The sequence below is a fragment of the Orycteropus afer genome, unplaced genomic scaffold, assembly GCF_000298275.1.
Source record: "Orycteropus afer afer isolate SDZICR_OR568_19922 unplaced genomic scaffold, OryAfe1.0 scaffold00010, whole genome shotgun sequence".
NCBI classification, from domain to species: Eukaryota; Metazoa; Chordata; class Mammalia; order Tubulidentata; family Orycteropodidae; genus Orycteropus; species Orycteropus afer.
In genome coordinates this window covers 18,804,028-18,826,062 of record NW_006921597.1, presented here as the reverse complement: position 1 = coordinate 18,826,062, position 22,035 = coordinate 18,804,028, and the positions used below count along the sequence as shown (strand labels likewise).

The 22,035-nt window shown below is 51.4% G+C and overlaps 1 protein-coding gene across 1 annotated transcript; it reads left to right on the top strand.

The window, feature by feature from the left end:
* Positions 1-577: 577 nt before the first annotated feature.
* KCNC4 (potassium voltage-gated channel subfamily C member 4) lies at positions 578-21,666 on the top strand. Its single transcript, XM_042781952.1, has 4 exons — positions 578-1,246; positions 15,717-16,653; positions 18,899-19,102; positions 21,497-21,666. The coding sequence occupies exons 1-4, from the start codon at positions 578-580 to the stop codon at positions 21,664-21,666; spliced, it is 1,980 nt and encodes a 659-aa protein (XP_042637886.1).
* Positions 21,667-22,035: the final 369 nt, after the last annotated feature.

The window sequence follows — 22,035 nt, the reverse complement described above, 5'->3', positions numbered from 1 at the left end:
CAGTTTCGGTGAGAGCGTCGCCCAGGTCCTGGAAGCCGCTTGGAAGACTTGTTGCTGCTGCGCTACAGCCGCGGGGGGAAACCAGCAGCTCCTGGAGCTCGATGCGGTCTGGGAGCCAGAGGGTGGCCCGCGTGAGTGTGAGCGCGCGCGCGTCCTGGCCCCTCGCAGTGCGCCTGGACTGTGCGCTACCTTGTCTTTTGGGGGTGGGGTGGAGGGGGGCGTGTCGCGGCCCCGAGAGTCTGTTTGCCCTATTCTCGCAGCAGAACGTGTGTGTGCTTACCCCTGCCTCCCCAGGACCCTCACTTGGATTCTCGGCCCACCTCTCCATCTCTTGTCCCCCTCCTTGGCGCTGCCTGCCCCAACCTCAACCACCTGTGCACCCGACAAACCCAACTCCTCCCGCTCCGCGCCCCGGGGGGGAGGCAGGGGCAGGGCCAAGCCGCAGAGGGGGCCGCCACCTCCTCCTGCCTCCGGCCTCCTCCTCGTCTCCTCCCCCTCCCCCGTCTGACGCTGCCTCCTCGGGAAGGGTGTTTGGAGGGCAGCGGCCGCCCTAAGCCGGAGCCCCGCAGCGCTTCTTATGATCAGCTCGGTGTGTGTCTCCTCCTACCGCGGGCGCAAGTCGGGGAACAAGCCTCCGTCCAAAACATGTCTGAAGGAAGAGATGGCCAAGGGAGAGGCGTCGGAGAAGATCATCATCAACGTGGGCGGCACGCGACATGAGACCTACCGCAGCACCCTGCGCACCCTACCGGGCACCCGCCTCGCTTGGCTGGCGGATCCCGACGGCGGGGGCCGACCCGAGTCCGATGGCGGCGGTGCAGGCAGCAGCGGCGGCGGGGGCTGCGAGTTCTTCTTTGATCGGCACCCAGGCGTCTTCTCCTACGTGCTCAACTACTACCGCACAGGCAAGCTGCACTGCCCAGCCGACGTGTGCGGGCCGCTCTTCGAGGAGGAACTTACCTTTTGGGGCATCGATGAGACCGACGTGGAGCCCTGCTGCTGGATGACATACCGACAGCACCGAGACGCCGAGGAGGCGCTTGACATCTTCGAGAGCCCGGACGGAGGCGGCGGCGGCACGGGGCCCAGCGACGAGGCCGGCGACGATGAGCGGGAGCTGGCCCTGCAGCGCCTGGGCCCCCACGAGGGCGGCGCGGGTCCCGGTGCTGGGCCCGGGGGCTGCCGCGGCTGGCAGCCTCGCATGTGGGCCCTCTTCGAGGATCCTTACTCCTCTCGGGCGGCCAGGGTGAGTGGCAGGATCCCGGGTCTTTTAGGGGCAATGGCGGTGGTGGGTAGGGACAGGAAGGAGAAGGAACCATGACTGTGATTTACCTTACCCTGGCGGGTATTTCCGCCTCCCCCCCACCTCCGGGTTCACTTCGGCTTACTTGGGCCCTCTGGGGAATTACACACTCCCACCCTCTCCCAGCACGCTTCCTCAGGAGATGGCACACACTTCACTTACTACTTGGATCTAATCCCAGCTGTCTGCTTTGCGGCATCCCCTCCCAGAGAGTGGGGTGCCCTCAGCTCAGCTCTTCCACCCACTTATCTGGTCTCCTCTGGTCTGCACAAGCCACCCATCTCCAGCTGTCCTCCACTCCTCCACAGGTCCAGTTTTGGGGAGCTGGAATTAGGCCTTCTGCTCAAGTCAAACAGGGTTTAGAGAAGAAAACTAGAGTATGTTTAGTGCCTTCTGTGTGGCAGGCTCAGTGCTTCCATGCATGCCACCTCATTTCAATCTTAGGAGCAGCTCAGTGTACTAGGAACCATCAGTTTTAAAGGAGGGGACACAGGCTTTCAGCATCTTCAGTTCGTAAGAGGCAGAGCTGGGACCAGAACTCAGGCCTCCCGTCCAGGTTTAGGAGAGGCCTTTCTGACAGGGTCAGACTGGTAAGTCAAGATGCTTGCCCGATGCCATATCCTCAAGGACACACCTGGCAGGCAGTGCCCCTGGCATGACCTGGCTTCAGCTGGAGTGAGGAGAGAGACAAGAAGGGTCTAGTGTTCTGGGTTCTTCAAGCTTCTACAGCTAGTGACAAGTCACAGGCTGCCACTTCTTTTTTTACTGCTGCAGCACAAATTGATTTCCCAGAAAGCCGTGGTTCAGGTTACTTGAAATGGGTATATGGGGCTGGGGGAACAGATTGATTTAGGCAACACCTCGTCCCTTCCCACCAAACACCCTCTCAAAAAAAAACCAATCTCAAAACCATCGATTCCAACTCATAGTGACGCCCCATTGTGCTTCCAAGGCTGTAAATCTTTACAGAAGCAGATCGCTTCATCTTTCTTCTGTGGAGTGGCTGGGTGGGTTCAAACCACAGACCTTTAATTAGTAGCCAAATGCCTTAACTGCTATACCACTTTAATCCCTTTACAGGTAAGGAGGAAGTGGGAAAGACACTCTCCCGTTACAATTGGGCAGCTTGAAACAAACAAACCAACCCCTAAAGGATGGCTTCACCAAAAACAAAATGAAACAAAACAAAACAAAAAAAAACAGTTGCTGTCCACTGGATTCCTTCTCATGGCTTTAAATTCTTTAAAAAGAAGGCCCTGGGGGTTGGGGTCTGATCTTATGGCCAGCATCCTCAGGCCTGGCTGGGGTCTGTCTGGGACACAGGAAAAAGCAACATGATTTGTTGGATCTGGACTGCTTCCTGCTGGTTGTCACCTCTGGCATCCCAGGTTGTCATGTTAATGAGTCTCAGATCCTTGCCACCTTCCTCAGCACCTGTGCTGAGCCTCTACCCACTCATGGAAGGAGAAGTTCACTTCCCCACCCAGGGGAGGTGAGGAGTTTGGGAGATGGGGCTACAAGGTGGAGCCAAGGTGCCATACATACTTGACCAAGGCAGATGTCTCCTGCCTTGGAAGAGAAGGGAAGTGTCAGGGGCTGTACATTCCAGGCTGGGGCTGCAGGCACTGAAAAGCAGCCACTGGAAGGCAGGGACCTAATTCAGGACTGAGTACAAAGTCAGGGTCAGCTGCCTTCATTTCTTTCCTTACAGCTCAGAAGGTAAAGGCATAGTAATGCCCCTGGCTTGGGCCTGCTGTGAGCGCCATGGGCTTCACAAGCAGTAAACTAACCTGCTAGTGTCAGCTCTTGGCTGGCTGTTACCAGTGGAGAAAGACAAGCACATAATCCAGAGATAATCCAGACTCTTTGAAAGCAAGTAGTAGGAGGAGGCATATTTAGCTTGGTAGAGATGGAGAAAGGGGACAAGCCAGAGAGGTAGAAATGAGATGAGGTGGCTAGGAGAGCCAGACCCTCTTTCTGAGTCTTCTGGCATCCCTGGGGGCTTTCCACCTGCTTGGGTCCTTTCCTTTGGGATTCCAGGGGACTGTACCATCAATCAGTTTTGTTTTGTCTTTTTTTTTTTTCCTCCTCAATTCACAGCAGAGTGGCCCACCCAGGGGGCTCTATGAGTAAGCTCAGAGCTTGGTCTGGCTCTTGGAGCCCTCAAGGAGCCCAAGATGTTGTTTTTGTTATTAGGTGCTGTTAAGTTGACTTTTTTTTTTGCTCATGGTCACCCCATGTGACAGAATAGACCTGTCCAATAAAGTTGTCTTGGTTGCAATCTTTACTGAAACAGATCTCCAGCTCTTTCTCTTACAGAGCCATTGGAGTAGGTTTAAATTGCCAGCCTTTCAGTTAGGAGCCGAGTCCTCAACAGTTGTGGAACCCAAAATATTTTCCCTTTTTGACATGGAATCACATCAGCCAGGGCATTCCAGTTGAGGTTTAAAGTTTGGGGCAAAACCTAAAACCAAATCCACTGCCATCTAGTCAATACCAACTCATAGTGACCCTATAGGACAGGGTAGAACTTCTCCATAGGATTTCCAAGGCTGTAAATCTTTAAGGAAGCAGATTACCTTATCTTTCCCCCACAAATTGGCTGGTAGGTTCAAACCACTGACCTTTTGGTTAGCAGCTGAATGCTTTAACCACTGTGCAACCAGAGCTCCTGAAGTTTGGGGCAAAGCAGGATTAATTCTTTCCATTAAGCCGTGAGGAAACCAAGATTCAGAGGAGTTTAGTGTCTTGCTAGAGACATTCAACTAGTAGTAGCAGGGTCAGCAAACCACTCCTAATTTCCAACCTTCTGGCCCTTAATACTGATGTGAATAGCTTAGTGGAGTCTTGGCTGGCACACATGCCAAAAGAGCATGTGCCCACTGCTAAGGAACATAGGTAAATGCAAGCCCTCCAGCTGTTCGTGGGACACATGGTGGGAGTACATCATTTTTAAAAAGTAATAAATAATAGCTGCTATTCATTGAGCACGCCCATTACAGATACTTTGCTGTGTAATTTACATTAATCTCTAAGCCTCCCAGGAAAGTTAAGAGGGGGGTATTATCCTCATTAAGCTTATAAGGGAGGTATTAGCCCCATTCAAGAGATTAGGAAACTGAGGCTATGCAAGGATAAACAACTTGCCTAGATCACACAGCTAGATAGTGGCTGGGCTGTGAATCAAAGCCAGGGCTCCCTGACTCCCAAGCTCTTAATCTTCTGATTACAAAACATTCTTTCCTCTGAACTAGGTTGTTTGTGAAGTGGAGAGGTGGCTCATTTCTTAGTCTGGCCTGGGAGGTGTTCTGAAGTTCTGTTCCTCCTATGGATGACATCGGGAAAGCCAGGGGCAGATGGGGACATCCAAAGGGAACTTATTCCATTAGCCCTCTAGGCCTGAGGGTACAGTGCTGTGCAGGGGGTCCTGGGGCAGAGCCCTCCCGCTTCCACTTACTCTAAGCCAATACCACTACTTTTCCCTACCCCAGCCCTGTTCCCCTAGGTGTGTGTGTGCAACCTTCCTCCCATGAGCTCCTCCCTCAGCTGCTGACTGCCTGGAAGGGGCCTGCTGCTGAGAGCAGCCATGCTGTGTATTGGTGGGGCTGGGGATGCTCGCTGAGGGCGAATAAGGGCAGTGGCTAGTGCTCGGCCGAGGTGTCTTCTCACACAGCAGCCTGGTCATTTGAGTAGCGTGGTATGACAGGAGCAAAACAGACACAAACGGAAAGGGAACTGAGCTGATTATGGGAGCCTGTTGCCTAGCTACCGGCCTGGCCTTCGGAGCCAGAGCCATTCCTGTTAAGTCAGGCTCCTGGCCTGGGGTGCTTACCCTGCTCCCATCACTGTGGTTGGCCCATGGGTAGCTGCTGCTGTGGTTCTGTTGCCGCGGCCTGACCTGGAAGGGAGCAGGCACGAGGGGCATGTTAGTCCTGTCCCCCGCTGCCCACTGTCCCAGGCAGTATGAAAGCCTCATCACAAACAGAGTTTGGCCAGTGTCTACAACTATAAAATGATGCCTTGCTCCTTGGCTGGGGACAGACAAGAAGGCCTGGTATACCTGGGACACCCTCCCTTGCCCCAGTCTCCAGAGGCCTTGGGCTGGACTGGCTTTAACTCAGTTAGTGGACCTATTACAGGTTATAATAGGTCCTGCTAAATCAGTTCTTAAAAGGAACTCTGCTCACGGAATGGTTAAAGCATTTGGCCGCTAACTAAAAGGTCAGTCAAACCCACAAGCTGCTCCTCAGAAGATGAGGTAGTCTGCTTCTGTAAAGATTTACAGCCTTGGAAACCCTACGGAGCAGTACTTCTGCCCTGTCCTATAGGGTCACTGTGTGTCAAAATCGACTCCATGGCAGTGGTTTTTTTGAAGTCAGTTCCTGGATTGAATTTTCCCATGATGTTTCCCTCCAGGAAGTCGCCCATAGGATCCCCACTGCTCCAGGAGTGCAGGTTTGAACATCTATTGATCACTCACAATGTGGCAGGTGCCATGACCTGTGCCTTCTTCTAATATCTCATTTGGCCCATGTGAGCCAGCAATTAATAACCTTGATTTACAGAGAAAGAGACTGAGGCTCAGCAGGGCTTGCTCAAGGTCATACAGCTAATGGTAGAGTAGGATTCAAATCCAGGTCTTTGCCTCAGCTGCCTCCTGTACCTTCTGCTTGGAGCGAGCTTCTGGCTTTGAGAGGGCACCTCTCAGCAGAGAGGGTGAGGGATGAATGGAGATGGTTCTCTTCCTTATCTACTCTCCTTCCAGCCCTTCCTTTATTTCTTACCTATATAGACTTAAGCTCAGGTCTCCCTACTCCCTAGACTTGCTCAAGTATGAATTCTTCCTTTCTCTTTTTTTTTTCCCATGGTGGTACTTTCTTAGGAAAAAAGAAAAGGAGCCTTGATTAGGAGAGGAGGCCTGGTTTCCACTGATACAAACAGAGGAATGAACCCAGGCCTTCTAGGAAAGAAATTTCAAGCTTCGTTCATGTCCGCCACCTTCTGAAGGACCCTGTCCTGGCTTCTCTGTTCCTAACATTGCCTGGGACTTGCAGAGCATCAGGGACAAGCCGGTTGTGGCCTTATCTGGCCTCTGAGTGAAGGCCAGCGCTCACCTATCCTGGGCCATCTAGGCTAGAGTGAGCTGGAACCTAAAGAGGCTGGGCATCCCTGGCCTGCCCAGCCCCCCAGGATGGTGGGATGCCCCAGGGCAGCCTCTCTGCCTCCTTTCTGAGGAGCGGAGGGGAATCAGGCTGAGGGCTGCAGGCCACCTGCAGACCCTGCCCTGAGGCAACCTCCTAGTTTCCTCCTGGGGTTGTTTTGTGTTTTCTTCTCTCCTTCTGGAACAGACCAACATTTGTCTCTGAACATCTTGTCTCTGGATGATGAGGTGTTTCTGTTTGTCATCGTTTGAGGTGGGGTGTGGAGTGGGGGGAGAATAAAATAAACTTGGGCTATTTTGGATAGTGAGAGGAAGAGCAGGCAGATGGGCTTTGGGAGTGGGGAAGCCCTGGGCCTGTCACTTCTGCCCGTGGACAGAGTTGGCCTGGGATACTGGCCACCAGGGCACTTGTGCCATCCTTGTTCTCTGGGCATAGCCAGCCTGCCATGACCTCTGGCTCAGCTGCTCCCTGCTGACGTTTTCCTTAGGCTGGGGGGTGATTGGGAGTTCTGGTGGTGTAGTGCCTAAGGCATTTGACTGCTAACCAGAAGGCTGGTGGTACAAACCCACCAGGCACACTCCTCAGAAGGAAGGTTGGGCAATCTACTTCTATAGTGATACCACCTCAGAAACCCAAGGTGGGGTCGCTATGAGTCAGATCCAACTTGATGGCAGTGGGTTTTTGGGGGATGATTGTCCAGTCCCTTACAGGGGCTCCAGTCAGGCAGTAGGCTTGGAACACACTGGAAAGCAGCTGAGACCCAAGTTGTTGTTGTTAGTTCCCATTGAGTTTCCCCTCGACTCATGGGCATCCTGTGCACAATGAGATCAGACCATTGTGATCCATAGGGTTTTTGTTGGCCAGTTTTAGGAAGTAGATCACCAGGCCTTTCTTCCTAGTCTGTGGTAGTCTGGAAGCTCCACTGAAAATTGCTCTGTATCATAGCAACATGCAACATGAAGCAACATGTCTTCATCGACAGAAATCAAACCTGGGTCTCCCGCATGGAAAGAGAGGATTCTACCTTTGAACCACCATTGCCTCTGAAGGCCCGATACCCAGGAGTATTCCTGGGTGCACTTTTGTCACCTCTAACCCTAGTCAGTGGGGCTAACAATCTTTCCCTGTGGTGTGCTCCCCAGGATTGGGTGAAGGAGCAGGCATTCTGCAGTACTGTAAATGTGTATTGAGTACTTTGTACCAGGCACCATGCTGCTTTCTAGAAATACAAAGAGTAAGAGAGAGCAAGTCAGGTGTAGTAGGTGGTGATTGGGGAAATAAGATAACAAGAAATGGTGACAATAATATAAGCTGCGTCCTGAGAGGAGCCACAGCAATTGTTTAAAAATAAATAAATAAAGTTCAATAGGAAGTGAGAAGAGGAAGCAATAAATCCCAGCTCTTTGTGGGATAGGGCTTGGGAAAGTGTATAAGGAGCCTTGGTAGGTTATTGATTAAGTGTTCAGCTGCTAACCTAAAGGTCAGGGGTTCAAACCCACCAGCCGCTCCACTAGAGGAGGATGTAGCAATCTGCTTCCATAAAGATTTACAGCTTAACACCAGAAAAGTAATATAAATAAAATAGGAAAAAATAAATATATTTACAGCCTTAGAAACCCTATGGGCCAGTTCTACTCTGTCTTCTAAGGTTGTTATGAGTCACAATCGACTTGTTGGTGATGGGTTAGGGAGGCTTCAGCAAGGAAATAGAGGTTGAGCTGGGTGGGCCTGACAGAATGATAATGACTTAGCTTCCTTAAGTAATTTTGGGAAGGAGAAAGGTTATAGATAAATATATAAAAAAATAAATAAACTTTCAATGTGGGTAGTGCTAAGCCATGCCAAGTGAGGAAAAGAGGGGAATTTTTTGGCCAGGGTACCAGCCTGAGTAGAGATGGGACCACGTGGATCATGGCTAGGCAATAACCAGGAATTGCATCTGGCGGGATAGTTGTAGGTTCATGGCCAGTGATTTTGACTGGACTGAATTCCTTCTGGGGCTGAGACCTATCTGCTTTGGGCAGCCCAGCAGCTTTGAGAAGCTCCTGGTAGATGGACAGAGTTAGGAACTGGCTCTGGGTCCTGGCTCAGGGTGGGAGGGGGCAGGGGCAGGTTCTGCTCTGAGGGGGGCATAGGAGGGGATCCCTCAGCTGGCATCTGGGCCTGCTAGTGCAGGCTGTCATCCGGGAGCCCAGGAACAGTTCAGAAATGCCTTGCCTGGCAGAATCTCTCACCTTTCCTGGCTCTTCTCCCCCATGGCTGCCCCACTCCCTTTTCAGCACTGCCTGGGCACTAGGATCTTGCTTCCCTGGAAGGCTTACCCCATCCCCACGGATCTTCCTCTGCAAGTATCTTTGGCTGTGCTCTCGATTTTCCTTTCTCCTACACGGCATCCTTAATATAGGTTGGGTTTTTATGTCTGAGTCTCCTTATGTTTATCTGTCCATCTGTCTTCCTAGCCCTTCTTACTCTTGCTCCCCCACCCCAACTTAACTCCTCTCATTGAAAAGTCAGTTCCCAATGACTGGTGTCTATCACCTCTCCCCATAGCCCAGCCTGTGCCAGATTCTTGAGTCACTACAGGCTCTGTGCTAAGTCTTACAAATAAGATTTCATTGAATCCTCAAAACAAACCTACAAATACACCAAGTATGCTCTGCTCTCAGGGCCTTTGCACTCTTTGTTTCCTCTGCCTCTCGCACGCTTCTGGATCCTCACACAGCTCACTGCCTTCAGTTTCTGCTCAGATGCTATTTCATCACTGAGGCCTTGCATGACCATCCTATTTGAAATAGCTCCCCTGCCCGTGCACTCCTCATTTTCTTTCCTCTTTATTTTTCTCCCTAATGCTTATATCATCTGTCATACTATATAATTTGTTATTTGTTCATTGCCTCACCCTGTGCACACACCCATTAACATCTAACAGTCAAGGGCCAAGGATGTTGGTCTGTTAGTTTCCTGTTCTACCCCAGCACCCAGAATAGTGTCTAGCACATACTAGGTGCTCAGTTTTCCATTTACAAATAGACATCCTAAGGCTCAGAGAGGTTAAGTAACCCACCCAAAGTCTCACAGGCAGTAAGTAGCAGAGCCTGACTTAAACCCACACTTTCACCAAAAACCTAGGTGGGGTTGGTGGAGGAGGCTGGTAACAGGACTGGTCCAGCAGTTAAAACATCTTGGCCTTTAGGGATGGGTGGATCAGCTACTGTAAGACTTTCTTCTAGAAAGGCTCTCAAACCTTGAAATTAGGCCAGACTTTTTTTTTTTGTTCAACAAGTACTCTTTTGTAGCCAAAAAGCCAGAGCCCAATGGGACACAGCCAGCAGCGTGTGTCTGAGGGGCCTGGGGGAGCAGGAGGTGAGAAGAGACTCGCTCCTGCACAGAAGTGATCCTTCTGCATCCCCCCAGTAGGCAGGAGAGGAGCTGCTACCAGCAGAGCCAGTTCACATGAGCAGTTTTCTGCTTGGGCAGTTTTGACTTTCGGCAGAATCCATGATGCGTGTCCTCGTGCAGTGGAAAACTGACAGCTTTGGCCCTCACAGCTCAGCCTTAAGAGAAGGGCAAGTCACTTCTCTCTGAGCCTCGGTTTCTTCTGTAAAACAGCAAAAAGGGAGTTGAGCTGGATGACCTCCCAAGCGTTTTTCAATTCTAAAAAGCAAAGATTCTGTGATATTCTTGACTCCAGATCCAACTCGCCTTCAGAAGGAGCACACAGAGGTCCACAGGGGCTCCTCGCACCTCCTCAGTGATACCGTATCAGTACCGTAACAGTAGTTAACAGTTGCTATTGAGATAATTCCAAATCATGGTGACCCCATGTGTGTCAGAGTAGAACTGCATCTCATAGGGTTTTCAGTGGCTGTGATCTTTTGGAAGTAGATCACCAGGCCTTCTTTCCAGGGGTCCCCTGAGTGGATTTGAACCATCAACATTTCAGTTAGCAGCTGAGCACTTAACCATTTGGGCTCTGTCATTTGACTGCTAACCAGAGGCTGGTGGTTCAAACCCACCAGCCACTCCTTAGAAAGAAGGTTGTACAATCTACTTCCATAGTGATACTGCCTAAGAAACCCAAGGAGGGGTCACTGAGTTGGGTCTGACTCCACGGCAGTGAGTTTTTTTTTTTTGTTTGTTTGTTATTGTATGTGAGGCACTTGCTGTGTAGATGTTCGTTTAATCCTATTAATGCTACAATAACCCCACAAGGTGGGTACTAGTACTATCCCCATGTTATAGGGAGCAAACAGGCACAGAGTGCACTGTTTACCCAGTTGAGTGGCAGGTCAAGGATGAGGAACTCAGGCAGTGTGACCCCTGGCCGAGTCTTCTGGAGTCTGGGCTCCTTAGCTATCTTTTGCCCCTCAGTCTTAGCTCCTGGAGACCCAGTAGCCTCATGTCGGGGGTGTAATGGCCATGGGAGGGAGGCTTAGATGCCCACTGCCAGCTCTTAGGATAGCCTGGTGGGGTCCGAATTAAAGAGTCTAACTTGAGGATTTGACCTCTAAGCAGAGAGGTGTTGCTGCAGCCACCTCCTCCCAAGACCCCTTTCTGTCCAGGGAGACCCCAGGTCAGTGGAGCTGTGAAAAAGCAGTATCCTTGCCCCCAGGGGAAAGGCCTAGTGAAAGGCATCAACTGCAAGCAGGGTCAGCCACTCACGAAGTCAGCTTGGGGAATATCTTAGGGGGAAAAGGAAGAATTTGGGCCCTGAAGAGGAACTGGTAACCTCAGGATCCATATGGAGCAATATGCCAGAGCCCAGACACCTGGCTCTGTCTCCTCAGAGCGAGGGCTTCCTGAAGCTACCCTGTACCTGCTGCCCAGGCCTGGAGACACCTCAGGGGACACTGAGGCCCACTAAGGTTCTGTCAAAGGGGAAGTGGGTTCTCCCTGGTAGTTTGGTCAGAGGGCCCAGGGGAAAGAGCTCAGAGCTGAGGCAGGAGATCTGGATGCAGTTTGATCCTGAGCAAATTCTCTGCCTCTCATGCCTCCATTTCCCCTGAGAAATGGGCACACTCAGCTACCCTTTACCTGCCTTCATCTTCTGCAAGGGAGAGGAGAGGGAGAGAAGAAAACAAGTGGACAGTGCTATGGTTTATTTTATTTTTTGAAAAAAACCAAGAATGAGTGTATGCTGCAGGAATCCAACAGGGGTGGTTTGAACCTCCGTACCTGAAGGACCCTTTTGCCTCCTACAGAACCAGCCTGTAGGGGTAGACTCTGAGGAAGGCACTTAAGCTGGCTTCTTGGCCCTTCATAGAGTGGCAGAGCAGGCTCTCCCTCCTCCTCACTGTGCCCTGCACAGCCCCTTGGCAGCTCTTCCTGAACTTGTTTTTCCAAATCACTAATTAACTTCGTGCTCAAGCTCCCAGGTGGGCCAAGTCTCCTGGCTAACTTTTCTTTGGAGAGAAAAACTCTTGCTTCCCATGCTTCTTGGCAGAGCTGGGATATGTTGTCCTCAACTTTGACCCCAACTCCCACACCTGCCTCTACTTTGAGGGGCAGGGCAGGTGGGCAGTATCAGGTCTCTGGACCCCCACTATCGCCACCAGCAGGTACCTTAACCAGCTTATCTCTGGGTGGCCATGGAGAGCCCACAGGCTAGAGCCATTTATCTAATGCCCATATAGGACTGTATTGTCTGGGCAGCCCATTTCTCAAAAGAGAGAAAATGAACTTGTAATTTACCTTCATGGAGCAGAAGAAGGCGGGCGAAGCTCCAGGCAAAGCTGTAAGATGGGAAAGTGTTCTGTGGTCTGCTGTTCTACCCCAGCCTCCTTCAGTGCCATTTCTCATCAACCCATCCCTGCTCAAGTATGAATGGGATCAGTCTTACTGTGAGGTGGGGTCCTACCTAGCCAAAGGTACACATTCCTTAGGATGAAATAGCAAGCATCAGGGAGCTGTCTGAGCATCATCGATAATTCAAAGAAGGCTTTCCTGGGCCTGTGAATTGACCCTGCCTGTGCTTAGCTGCTAACTGAAAGGTTAGAAGTTTGAGTCCACCCAAATGCTCCTTGGAAGAAAGACCTGGTGACCTACTTCTGAAAATCAGCCATTGAAAACTCTGTGGAGCACAGTTCTACCCTGACACATGCAGGATCACCATGAGCTGCTATCAACTCTTGTGATGACTGATTTTGGGAGGTGGTGAAGACAGTGTGGCATGATGACAAGGTATACCCTCCAAAGTTAGAAAGTTCTGAGTTCAAATCTCCTTTGCACCCTTTCAGGCTATGTGATCTTAGGTAAGTTCCTAACCTCTGATTTTCACTTCCTCTATGAAGTGGGATGATGAGACCTACTTCACAGGGCCACTGGGAAGGTTGAAGGAGATAATGCACACAGAGTGCCTAACAGTGCCAAGCACAGAACAGACATGCTCATTCCCCTAGTTCTTTCCTCGGATTGGCTCCTGCTCCAGAAGCCCTAGAGGTCCTGCTTCTTCCTTACTTTTCCTAGGTCCCTCTGTATTCTCCATTGGTGTTTTGCAGTAATAAGAGCAAGGTGTGCCCTCCCCCAGTGTAGACTCCAGTGAGGAAAGCATCTCTGAGAGGCAGGCCTGGCTCCTTGTTGGATGGTGCAAGGCCACAGCCAGGTAGAAGTCAGGGTGGGAGAGATATGGGGGTTGTTAGAGTATCACAGAGCCATGGACTGCCCTCAGCTGCCTGTTGGGGCTGAGTGCTTTGCTCACAGAGGAAGCCCACCCTAACCACCAAGCAGGACAGGCTATAACATGAAGCTTGGGACCAGACCCTGGCAATGGGTATCCTGACAGTGGTGAATGGCACCACATGAATAACAGATGAAGGCTGTGTAATTGGTGTTATTACACATGCATTTCATCTCCATTCATAATGATTGGACACTTAAACCCTGCGGTTCGTCTGCTCAGCACTGCTGTCATCATTCTAGTGCGATCCCAGCACAGCTGTTGGCATCAGCCGCTGCCACTCTCTGAACTTCTGGGGGTAGTTTATTTTCCTTTGGAGCTCAGTGTCCCAGGAAATGGGAGCCAGTTATTCTGGGAGGACCATCCTGTTTCCTGCCATCGTGTGTGTTACGTTCCTTCAAAGACTTCCTCACTGTCTGAGGCAATCACTGGGGACATCCTGGGGTAAAAGGCAGGAGAACAGGGCTGGGACTTGTGGCTTGAGGTGGGGTCATGCCTGGAGCTGTGGATAATAGGCTCAGCTGAAAGAGGCCCAGTCATTCCCCTAGCCCACTGCCTCTGTATATATCCCTTAAAGCAGTGGACTTTAAACTTTAGGGTGCATCAGAATTATTTGGAAGTTTTGTTAAACAGATTACTGACCCCATCCCCAGCGTTTCTTATTCAATAGGTGTGGGTGGGGCCTGAGAGCTTGTATGTCTAACCAGTTGGAGTCCCTGGGTGGTGAAAATAATTAACAGGCTAGACTGCTGTCTTAGTTATCCAGACATCTAGATAATACCTCAAGTGGATGGCTTTAATAAACAGATTTCTTTTCTCAAAACAGAGATTTCTTTTCTCAAGTTCAGGAGGTTAGAAGTCCAAATTCAGAAGAATGCGCTCTCTGTTGGCTCTAGAGGAAAGTCCTTGTCTCCTTTCAACATCAGTGGGCCCAGCATTCCTTGGAGATCTCCATGTGTCTTGGCATCAGTCTTCCCCTGAGTCTAGGAGCTTCTCAGCGCAAGAACCCTGGGTCCAAAGGACTCGATTCCCTTCCAGGTCTTCTTTCTTGTTGGTAGTTAAGTCCCTCTGATCTCTGCTCACTTGTTTAATCTTTTATATCACAAAAGAGGTTAATTCAAAATACAGCCTAATCCTGTAGATTAAACTCATTGATCCTACCTCATTAAACATAACTGCTCCTAATGTTGCCTCATTAACATTATAGAGGTTAGGATTTACAACACATAGTATAATGACATCAAATCACAAAATGGAGGATAATTACATAATACTATACTGGTGATCATGGCCTAGCCAAGTTCACACATACTTTTGGGGGTCACAATTCAATCCATAACAGCTGCTAACTGAAAGGTTGGATTTGAATCCACCCAGAGATGTTTGGAAGAAAGGCCTGGTGATCTAAAAATAAACCAGATACTGAAAACCCTAGAGAGCCCAGTTCCACTCTGACAACACAAGGATCTCCATGAGTCAAAAGCAACTCAATGGCAACTGTTTTTAACCAGTTCCCAGATGATCCTGATGTTGCTAGTCCAGGACTTCACCTTGAGAACCATTGCCTTAAACCCTTGTTTCTCCTGGTGTGGCCCAACACCCTTACCTGAGAGCTTACCAGAAACACAGACTTTCAGTCCCTGCCTTAAGACCTCCTGACTCAGAATAACATTCTAACAAAATTTCCATGTGATTTATATTCCTCTTCGTTTGAGAAGCCTTAAAGTATGAATGGGTTGGAAGTGGGCAGACCTATTGTTAGCAGGGCTGGGCATTTGTACTTAGACTGGTTGCTTCTAGTCAAGAGCAGCCTCTAAACTCTTCTTTGCACCATGATGGTGAAGAAGATTGGGAAGCATTGTCTTAAAGCAATTGGATAAAGGCCCTCTGTGGAAGGAATTCCAGCTCCATAGGGTTTTCAGTAGGCTCTCAATGAGATGGATTGACATAATGGCTGCAGTGATGGGTTCAGGTATAGCAAGGATCGTGAGGCTGGCACAGGACCAGGCAGTGTTTTGTTCTGCTGTGTATAGGGTCTCCATGAGTTGGAGACAACTCGACAGCACCTAACAATAACAGAGTTTTCAGTGCCTGTGATCACCAGGCCTCTCTTCCAAGGTAGCTCTGGGTAGATTTGAACCATCAACCTTTCAGTTAGCAGTCAAGCACTTTAATCCTTTCGGCTCTGTCATGTCAATAAGAGCTACCATTTATTGAGCACTTACAGTGTGCCAGGCACTTGCTGTGTAGATGTTCATTTAATCCTACAATAACCTTACAAGGTGAGTACTAGTACTATCCCCATGTTATAGTGAGCAGACAGGCACAGAGTACACCATTTACCTGGTTGAGTGGCAGGGCCAGGATGAGGAACACAGGCAGTGTCTTCTAGCCCTGGCCTCCTTAGCTCTCCTTTGTCCCTCAGTCTCTACCCTGTACCTTAATTCCACCTCTCACCATCTAAAGGACTTCCTGGTGACCCATGCCCCACCCCATCTCCCAAGTAGAGGACCCTGTCCCCAGCTGGGCCTACAGCTGTCTGACAGCTCCACCTTCACTCCTCCCCAACCCATAGGTGGTGGCCTTCACGTCACTCTTCTTCATTCTGGTCTCCATCACCACCTTCTGCTTGGAGACCCATGAGGCCTTCAACATCGACCGAAATGTGACAGAGATCCACCGCGTGGGGAACATCACCAGCGTTCGCTTCCGGCGGGAGGTGGAGACAGAGCCCATCCTGACCTATATCGAGGGCGTGTGTGTGCTGTGGTTCACACTGGAGTTCCTGGTGCGCATCGTGTGCTGCCCCGACACGCTGGACTTTGTCAAGAACCTGCTCAACATCATTGACTTTGTGGCCATCTTGCCCTTCTACCTGGAGGTGGGGCTGAGCGGCCTGTCGTCCAAGGCAGCCCGAGACGTGCTGGGCTTCCTGCGCGTGGTGCGCTTTGTGCGCATCCTGCGTATCTTCAAGCTTACGCGTCACTTTGTGGGGCTGCGCGTGCTGGGCCACACGCTGCGGGCCAGCACCAATGAGTTCCTGTTGCTCATCATCTTCCTGGCCCTGGGCGTGCTCATCTTCGCCACCATGATCTACTACGCAGAGCGCATTGGTGCCCGGCCCTCTGACCCGAGGGGTAACGACCACACTGACTTCAAGAACATCCCCATTGGCTTCTGGTGGGCTGTGGTCACAATGACGACACTGGGCTATGGGGACATGTACCCCAAGACGTGGTCAGGCATGCTGGTGGGGGCGCTGTGTGCGCTGGCTGGCGTGCTCACCATTGCCATGCCTGTGCCAGTCATTGTTAACAACTTCGGCATGTACTACTCCCTGGCCATGGCCAAGCAGAAACTGCCCAAGAAACGGAAGAAGCACGTGCCACGACCACCCCAGCTTGAGTCGCCCATTTACTGCAAGTCAGAAGAGACGTCACCCCGGGACAGCACTTACAGTGACACCAGCCCCCCTGCTCGGGAAGAGGGTATGGTGGAGAGGAAACGGGCAGGTAAGACTAGGACCTGGCTTAAAAGGTCGCTTCCCCTCCAGTGGCTGAGGAAGTCCCTAGATAAACCTCAACGCTTAGAATTTGGGATTGTGTTTTATTGCTCTGGGCTTCCCTAAATAGAAGACCTACCTTTATGAAGGCAAAGTATCGGGGCTGAATTTCACTATCCTCTGGTTCTCTGATAGCTTCCTGAATATCAGGGTCTGTCAAGTGAGCATGCCACCCAATTTAGGCTGTGATGAAAAATGCATGGGACTGTAGATTAGAAGCCCTGCTTTCTAATCCCATTTTGGCCAATGTGCTGTGTGCCCAGAGGCCAGTCACTTACCCTCTCTGGGCATATTTGACTCACCTGTTGAATAGAAATGGTTATCAGTGTCCTACCCCCAAGATTGTAATGAGACCCGACTGAGTGATAGATAAGAAAGCACTTTAAGAAGTTAAAACTCCTTTACAAATGTCAGGCACTGTCTGTTGTTAACTAGAAAACAGTGCAGCTGTTCTTCTAAGGTGCGTCAACACATGAATCATTTCTTCCCAAATGGTGGCGTCTAGTGTCTCTTGGCCTAATAAATGTGATAACGTAACAGCAGTGGGAGGATGCCTTCTGTTCAGCTCAAACTGGATTGGAGTTCTGGGGCTGGGGGTTGACATGGGATGGAAGGGAATTGAGGAGGGAGTAGCCCAGAGAGTGTTAGGAGGGCACAGAAGATGGGAGAAGCTGGTGTCTGTGTCCTGGAAGGGGAGGTTCTGGGGGTCTGATCTTGTCCTTATAAAGACTGAGAAAGGTCATCCCAAGAAAACCTCCAGAAGGTGGGAAAAGGAAACCGGCTTTACCCACAGAAAAGTGGAGTTAGGTTAAAACTGAAAAAACCAAATCCACTGTCATCAAGTTGAATCCAACTCATAGCACCCCTCTTAAGATTTCTAAGGCTATAAAACTTTATGGAAATAGATTGCCTCATCTTACTTCTCAGCTTACTGAGAAGCTGGTGGGTTTGAACCACTGACCTTCTGGTTAACACTCAAATGCCTTACCCACTGTGCCATCAGAGTTCCTTACATGAGTTAGGTTAGAGAGTGGGAAAGGCATCTTGCATCTTAGGTATGGAAGAGGCTCCAGAGGGAGGCTGGCGATTCCTGGTGCAGGAGCCCTTGGATACAGGCCATCGGGGAGCTGGGGATGGAACTCCCAGCTAGGCCTGGGGATGAGTGGGACTAGTCCTCAAGCGGAGGTGCCTAACTCAGGACACTCCTGAGTATGATGACCTGTTGGCAAGGCCCATCATACATGCTGGTGCCCATCATTCCCTGGGGTCATTAAGAGGCCTAGGTCTTCCAAAGATCTTGATAGAGGAACACCCCATCAGGCTCTCTTCTTTCCTTCACCAAAGTAGTACCCCCTTCCCCATCTAGATATCTATCTCCTAGCCCAGTGCCCCAGGGCATTTCAGAGGCCTATTCAGTGCTCTGAGGGACTCCTAATGTGAATATCAAATTCATGCACTTGATCAATGTATACTTCACTGTCATGTCAGCCATGCCCTTAGCCTGACTTTAACTGGCCAATGCTTCAGATGGAGCAGCTTCTCCCCCCACCCTCCAGATCCCAGGGCCCAGCTTCACCTGTGCTGCTGCCTGACAGGTACTAAGAGCCCACAGCAGAAATCAGAGCCTCTTCCTCACGGCGCCCTCCCAGATACAGGTGAGCCCCGAGAGCAGAGAGCTCTAAATCCTTCAGACATTGGACTCTGACCTAGATGTCTGGGGAATGAGAGTAACTGCCTTCAGGTTGTCCAAGGAGAGTGAACCAGGGAAGCCACTGTATAGGCTCAACCCTGGCAGTCCCCCCACCCTCCAACAAGCCAAGCATTCTCCCAGGGAATGCACACTCATCCAAATGTCAGTCTGAGCCAGATTCAAGGAGGAAGCATTTCTGCTGCCTGCCTTGGGATAATCTCATGGGGCAGTCCTCAGAAAGCAGCTTTGGGGAGGTCTCTGCTGGAGGACATCTGGACATATGGCTCCATCCCCTAGGAAAGACCCTAGGCCAAGGCTGGGAGGGAAGCCAGCCATCAGACCAAGCATAGCATCCTGCCCCCAGGACAGGACAGTGCCTCTGGCTCAGTGACACTCCCTCCCATATCAATACAAGGTCCGTCCTCAGGTTGGGATGAGAAAGCCCAGGAGGCCCCATGAGAAGGCCCAGGCAGCCCCTTACCACCCTTTCTGTCTGTTCCATCAGACTCCAAGCAGAACGGCGATGCTAATGCAGTACTATCAGATGAGGAGGGAGCTGGCCTCACCCAGCCCCTGGCCTCCGCCCCCACCCCTGAAGAGCGCCGGGCCCTGCGACGGTCTGGCACTCGAGACAGAAACAAGAAGGCAGCTGCCTGCTTCCTGCTCAGTGCTGGGGATTATGCCTGTGCCGATGGCAGTGTCCGGAAAGGTATGGCGCCCTGGGCTGGGGAGGTGGGGAGCCCCCATCTATGGGCTGAGTCTCTCCAGTCTCTCCCACAGAACTTGAAGTCCCCTCCTCCCCTGAGGCCATGACCACCATCCCCTCTTCCTTGAATGCGCCCCTGCTTTTAGGATGGGCACCCTGATCTCCCACGTTCTGGATTAGAAAGGCCTCCAGCATCCCAAAAAGGTACACACAGCTCTGCAGCCCCTCCAGATGCCCCATCGGAAGAGTTCTAGAGGATTGGTGGACACCAACTTAGGAGTGTACTCGTCCTTCACTTCCATTTTTATCACCTTCATTGGCATTCTCTCCCTCTGGTTTGTGCTGCTGACTACTTCTAGGCCTAGCCCAAGAGAGTCACTGCCAGCCCCTCCCTACGCCTCCTATAAACACAGCTAAGACTTTCCCAGGAAATTTAAACAACATTCAGGCATCATTGTAATGATGAGATGATACTGGTGCGAGGTCTTCAGAGGAGCCCAGCATGGTGGAGATTCTGTAGGCCCCATGTTCTCCTATCCTGAAGACAGGGTCCTGGAGCCCAGGACAGGCTGGCCTAGTTCTGCAGGAACCTGGAATCTGACTGTCCTCTTGAGACAGAGCCAGATGAGGGCCAGGCAGAGTGGGTCCCATCTGAAGCAGCATAGGATATGGGGACTTAAAGAGAGCAGTCCATTCTCTCCCTGTCAGAGAATTCCATTGCCAAGCCAGTGGCAGAAGTTAGGTAGTGAAGCTAGAGATTGCTGGCAGAATCATCAAGGATGGCTGAAGGCCCATGGTGGCAGAGAATCAGGGGTCTTAAGACCAGGCATGATTTCTGCCCAGTTTATATTCACCTCTTTGTCTTCTAGCTCTGTCCCTGTGACCTAACTTCCATAAACATCTTGCCTAGTTCCAGGCCAAACCCAATTCCCCTCAAAACAAAGTCTCTTCCTTGGGTTCTCTGGCTACTTCTTAACCAGTCCTCTTTCAACTAGGTGCCCTTCCTGAAGATGGATGGGATCCCCCAAGACCCAGACAAGACTGGGTTGAGGGAGGCTGGGGCAATAGCTGGTGCCCCTTCTCCCCACTAAGGATGTTTCCTCACCTGTCTAGCCCATGCAGCCTCCTGGGGCACCTTCCCAGGCACTTTGCATCCATGTTCCCCTCAGCACTACTGTTCCTATGGGATCCCCAGGCCAGCCCAATCATGACCAGGCCCTGAGATGGGTGTATCCTGCCCTGGTGGGCATATGTCTTGTTGGGTGGCAGAAATAGAAATAGTGGTCTGACACCTGGAAGGAGATGGCTCAGAGGCCCAAGCTAAATGTGCAAGTGGAGTGTGGTCAGACCTCTTGGACCTTAACCCGTGTTCCTCTGATAACCCCTGGCCTCTGTCTGCCCTATCCTTGGATTCTGATGTACCCTTCTCTCTCGGCCCCCCACCCCCCAACATGCATGGCTTCCACCGTGTGCTCTCATGCAGATCCAGAGCCGTACTCTGGCTGGAATGTGCTAAGTGGAGGGCCTAGAATGTGGTCAAACGGCAGCCCTCACTCAGGCACTTGTGCAAACAGAGCTTGAATGCTAAGCATCCTGGCTTTCCATGTGCTATTAGGGGCTCGGTGGAGGTAGAGATATGGAAGAGGCTCTGAAGGTACACGTTGACAGAGGGACCGTGTGTTATTGAGGACAGGTGGCACTTAAGGAAGAGGGGTAGAACATGTATATGCATGGGGTAGGGGAGGCTGTGTCACCCCATCAGCTCTCTCTGGAGTGCCCATGGGGCCCAACTGCTCTATTTTCAAGATGCCTCCACATTGCTTCTTGGCAACAAGGCATGTAGCTCAGCCAATTAGAGTGACCTTCGAGAGGGAACAGGTGGGTTGCTGGGAAACAGGCCCTGCTAAGCAAGTGTGGCAATTAGCATCGCCAAACTCCCAGTGTGCACTCGGCAACTTTCCCCGCACCATCCCATGCTGCTCTTCTCTCCACTCAGACTGTGTTCAGGACTAGGAGCGACTAAGGCCTCCTCCAGCCACCAGCACAGACCCCATCTTAGCTGGTAGCCACCCATATTTTAGAGTGAATTCTCTGGGAAGAAGGTGGCAGGTGCTAATTAGGGCTTCATAAGGTTGAGGAAGACAGGTGCTAGCGGCTGTGGGATCTTCCTGCAGCTGGGCTATGGAGGAGGTGGAGAGGAATTTACTGGGGGCCAAGGACAAGACAAAGGCCAGCTGAATATGAGCCCTGGAGTCCATTCTCTGGGCCCCAGGAGAGGCCAGGGAGAGCCAGAACCCTCCACTCCAGCCTGGGCTGCCCACCCTGCAGGGTCCCCTGGAGCACAGATCCTTTGGACCCACTCTGGCCCTCTGACCCATGTGCCTTTTCTTCACCAAGGCTGTGAAAAGTCCCGGAGTCTAAACAACATAGCCGGTGCAGCTGGAACCAGTCTGGGGCTGTCTCCGCTGGCGTCGCGATACAGCTCGCCCTATCCTCCGAGAAAGCTCCTGCTCTCCCACCCCTTCCACCCCCTTACCAGCCCACCACCTGGACACTCTGCCCCCTAGCTGCATCCTCCCTTTCCTTGCCTTCCTGGGCACAAACTCACACACAAGCATTCACATGCCCTCCCCATCCTGCCTTCCATCGCTCATTCCTCCTTGGGCTCAGCACTGCCCACAGACTTGGGTGGAGGGAGCCGGTGAGGATGGAGGAGGATTCAGTTCCCTAAGCCTCTTCGCAGCATCAAGCCCCCCAAAATGTTCAGCCCTGAACTCAAGAGCAATGGGGAGATTATTCCCAGGGCTTCTACCCCAACAATGTACCCCCTTCTTGAGCCATAGGTGCCAGCCCACACAGGACCAGTCTCTCTGGCGCCTGCCTCCCTCTCAGGGTCCCACCAGAGTGAACCATGCTGGCCAGACTTGTACAAGGTG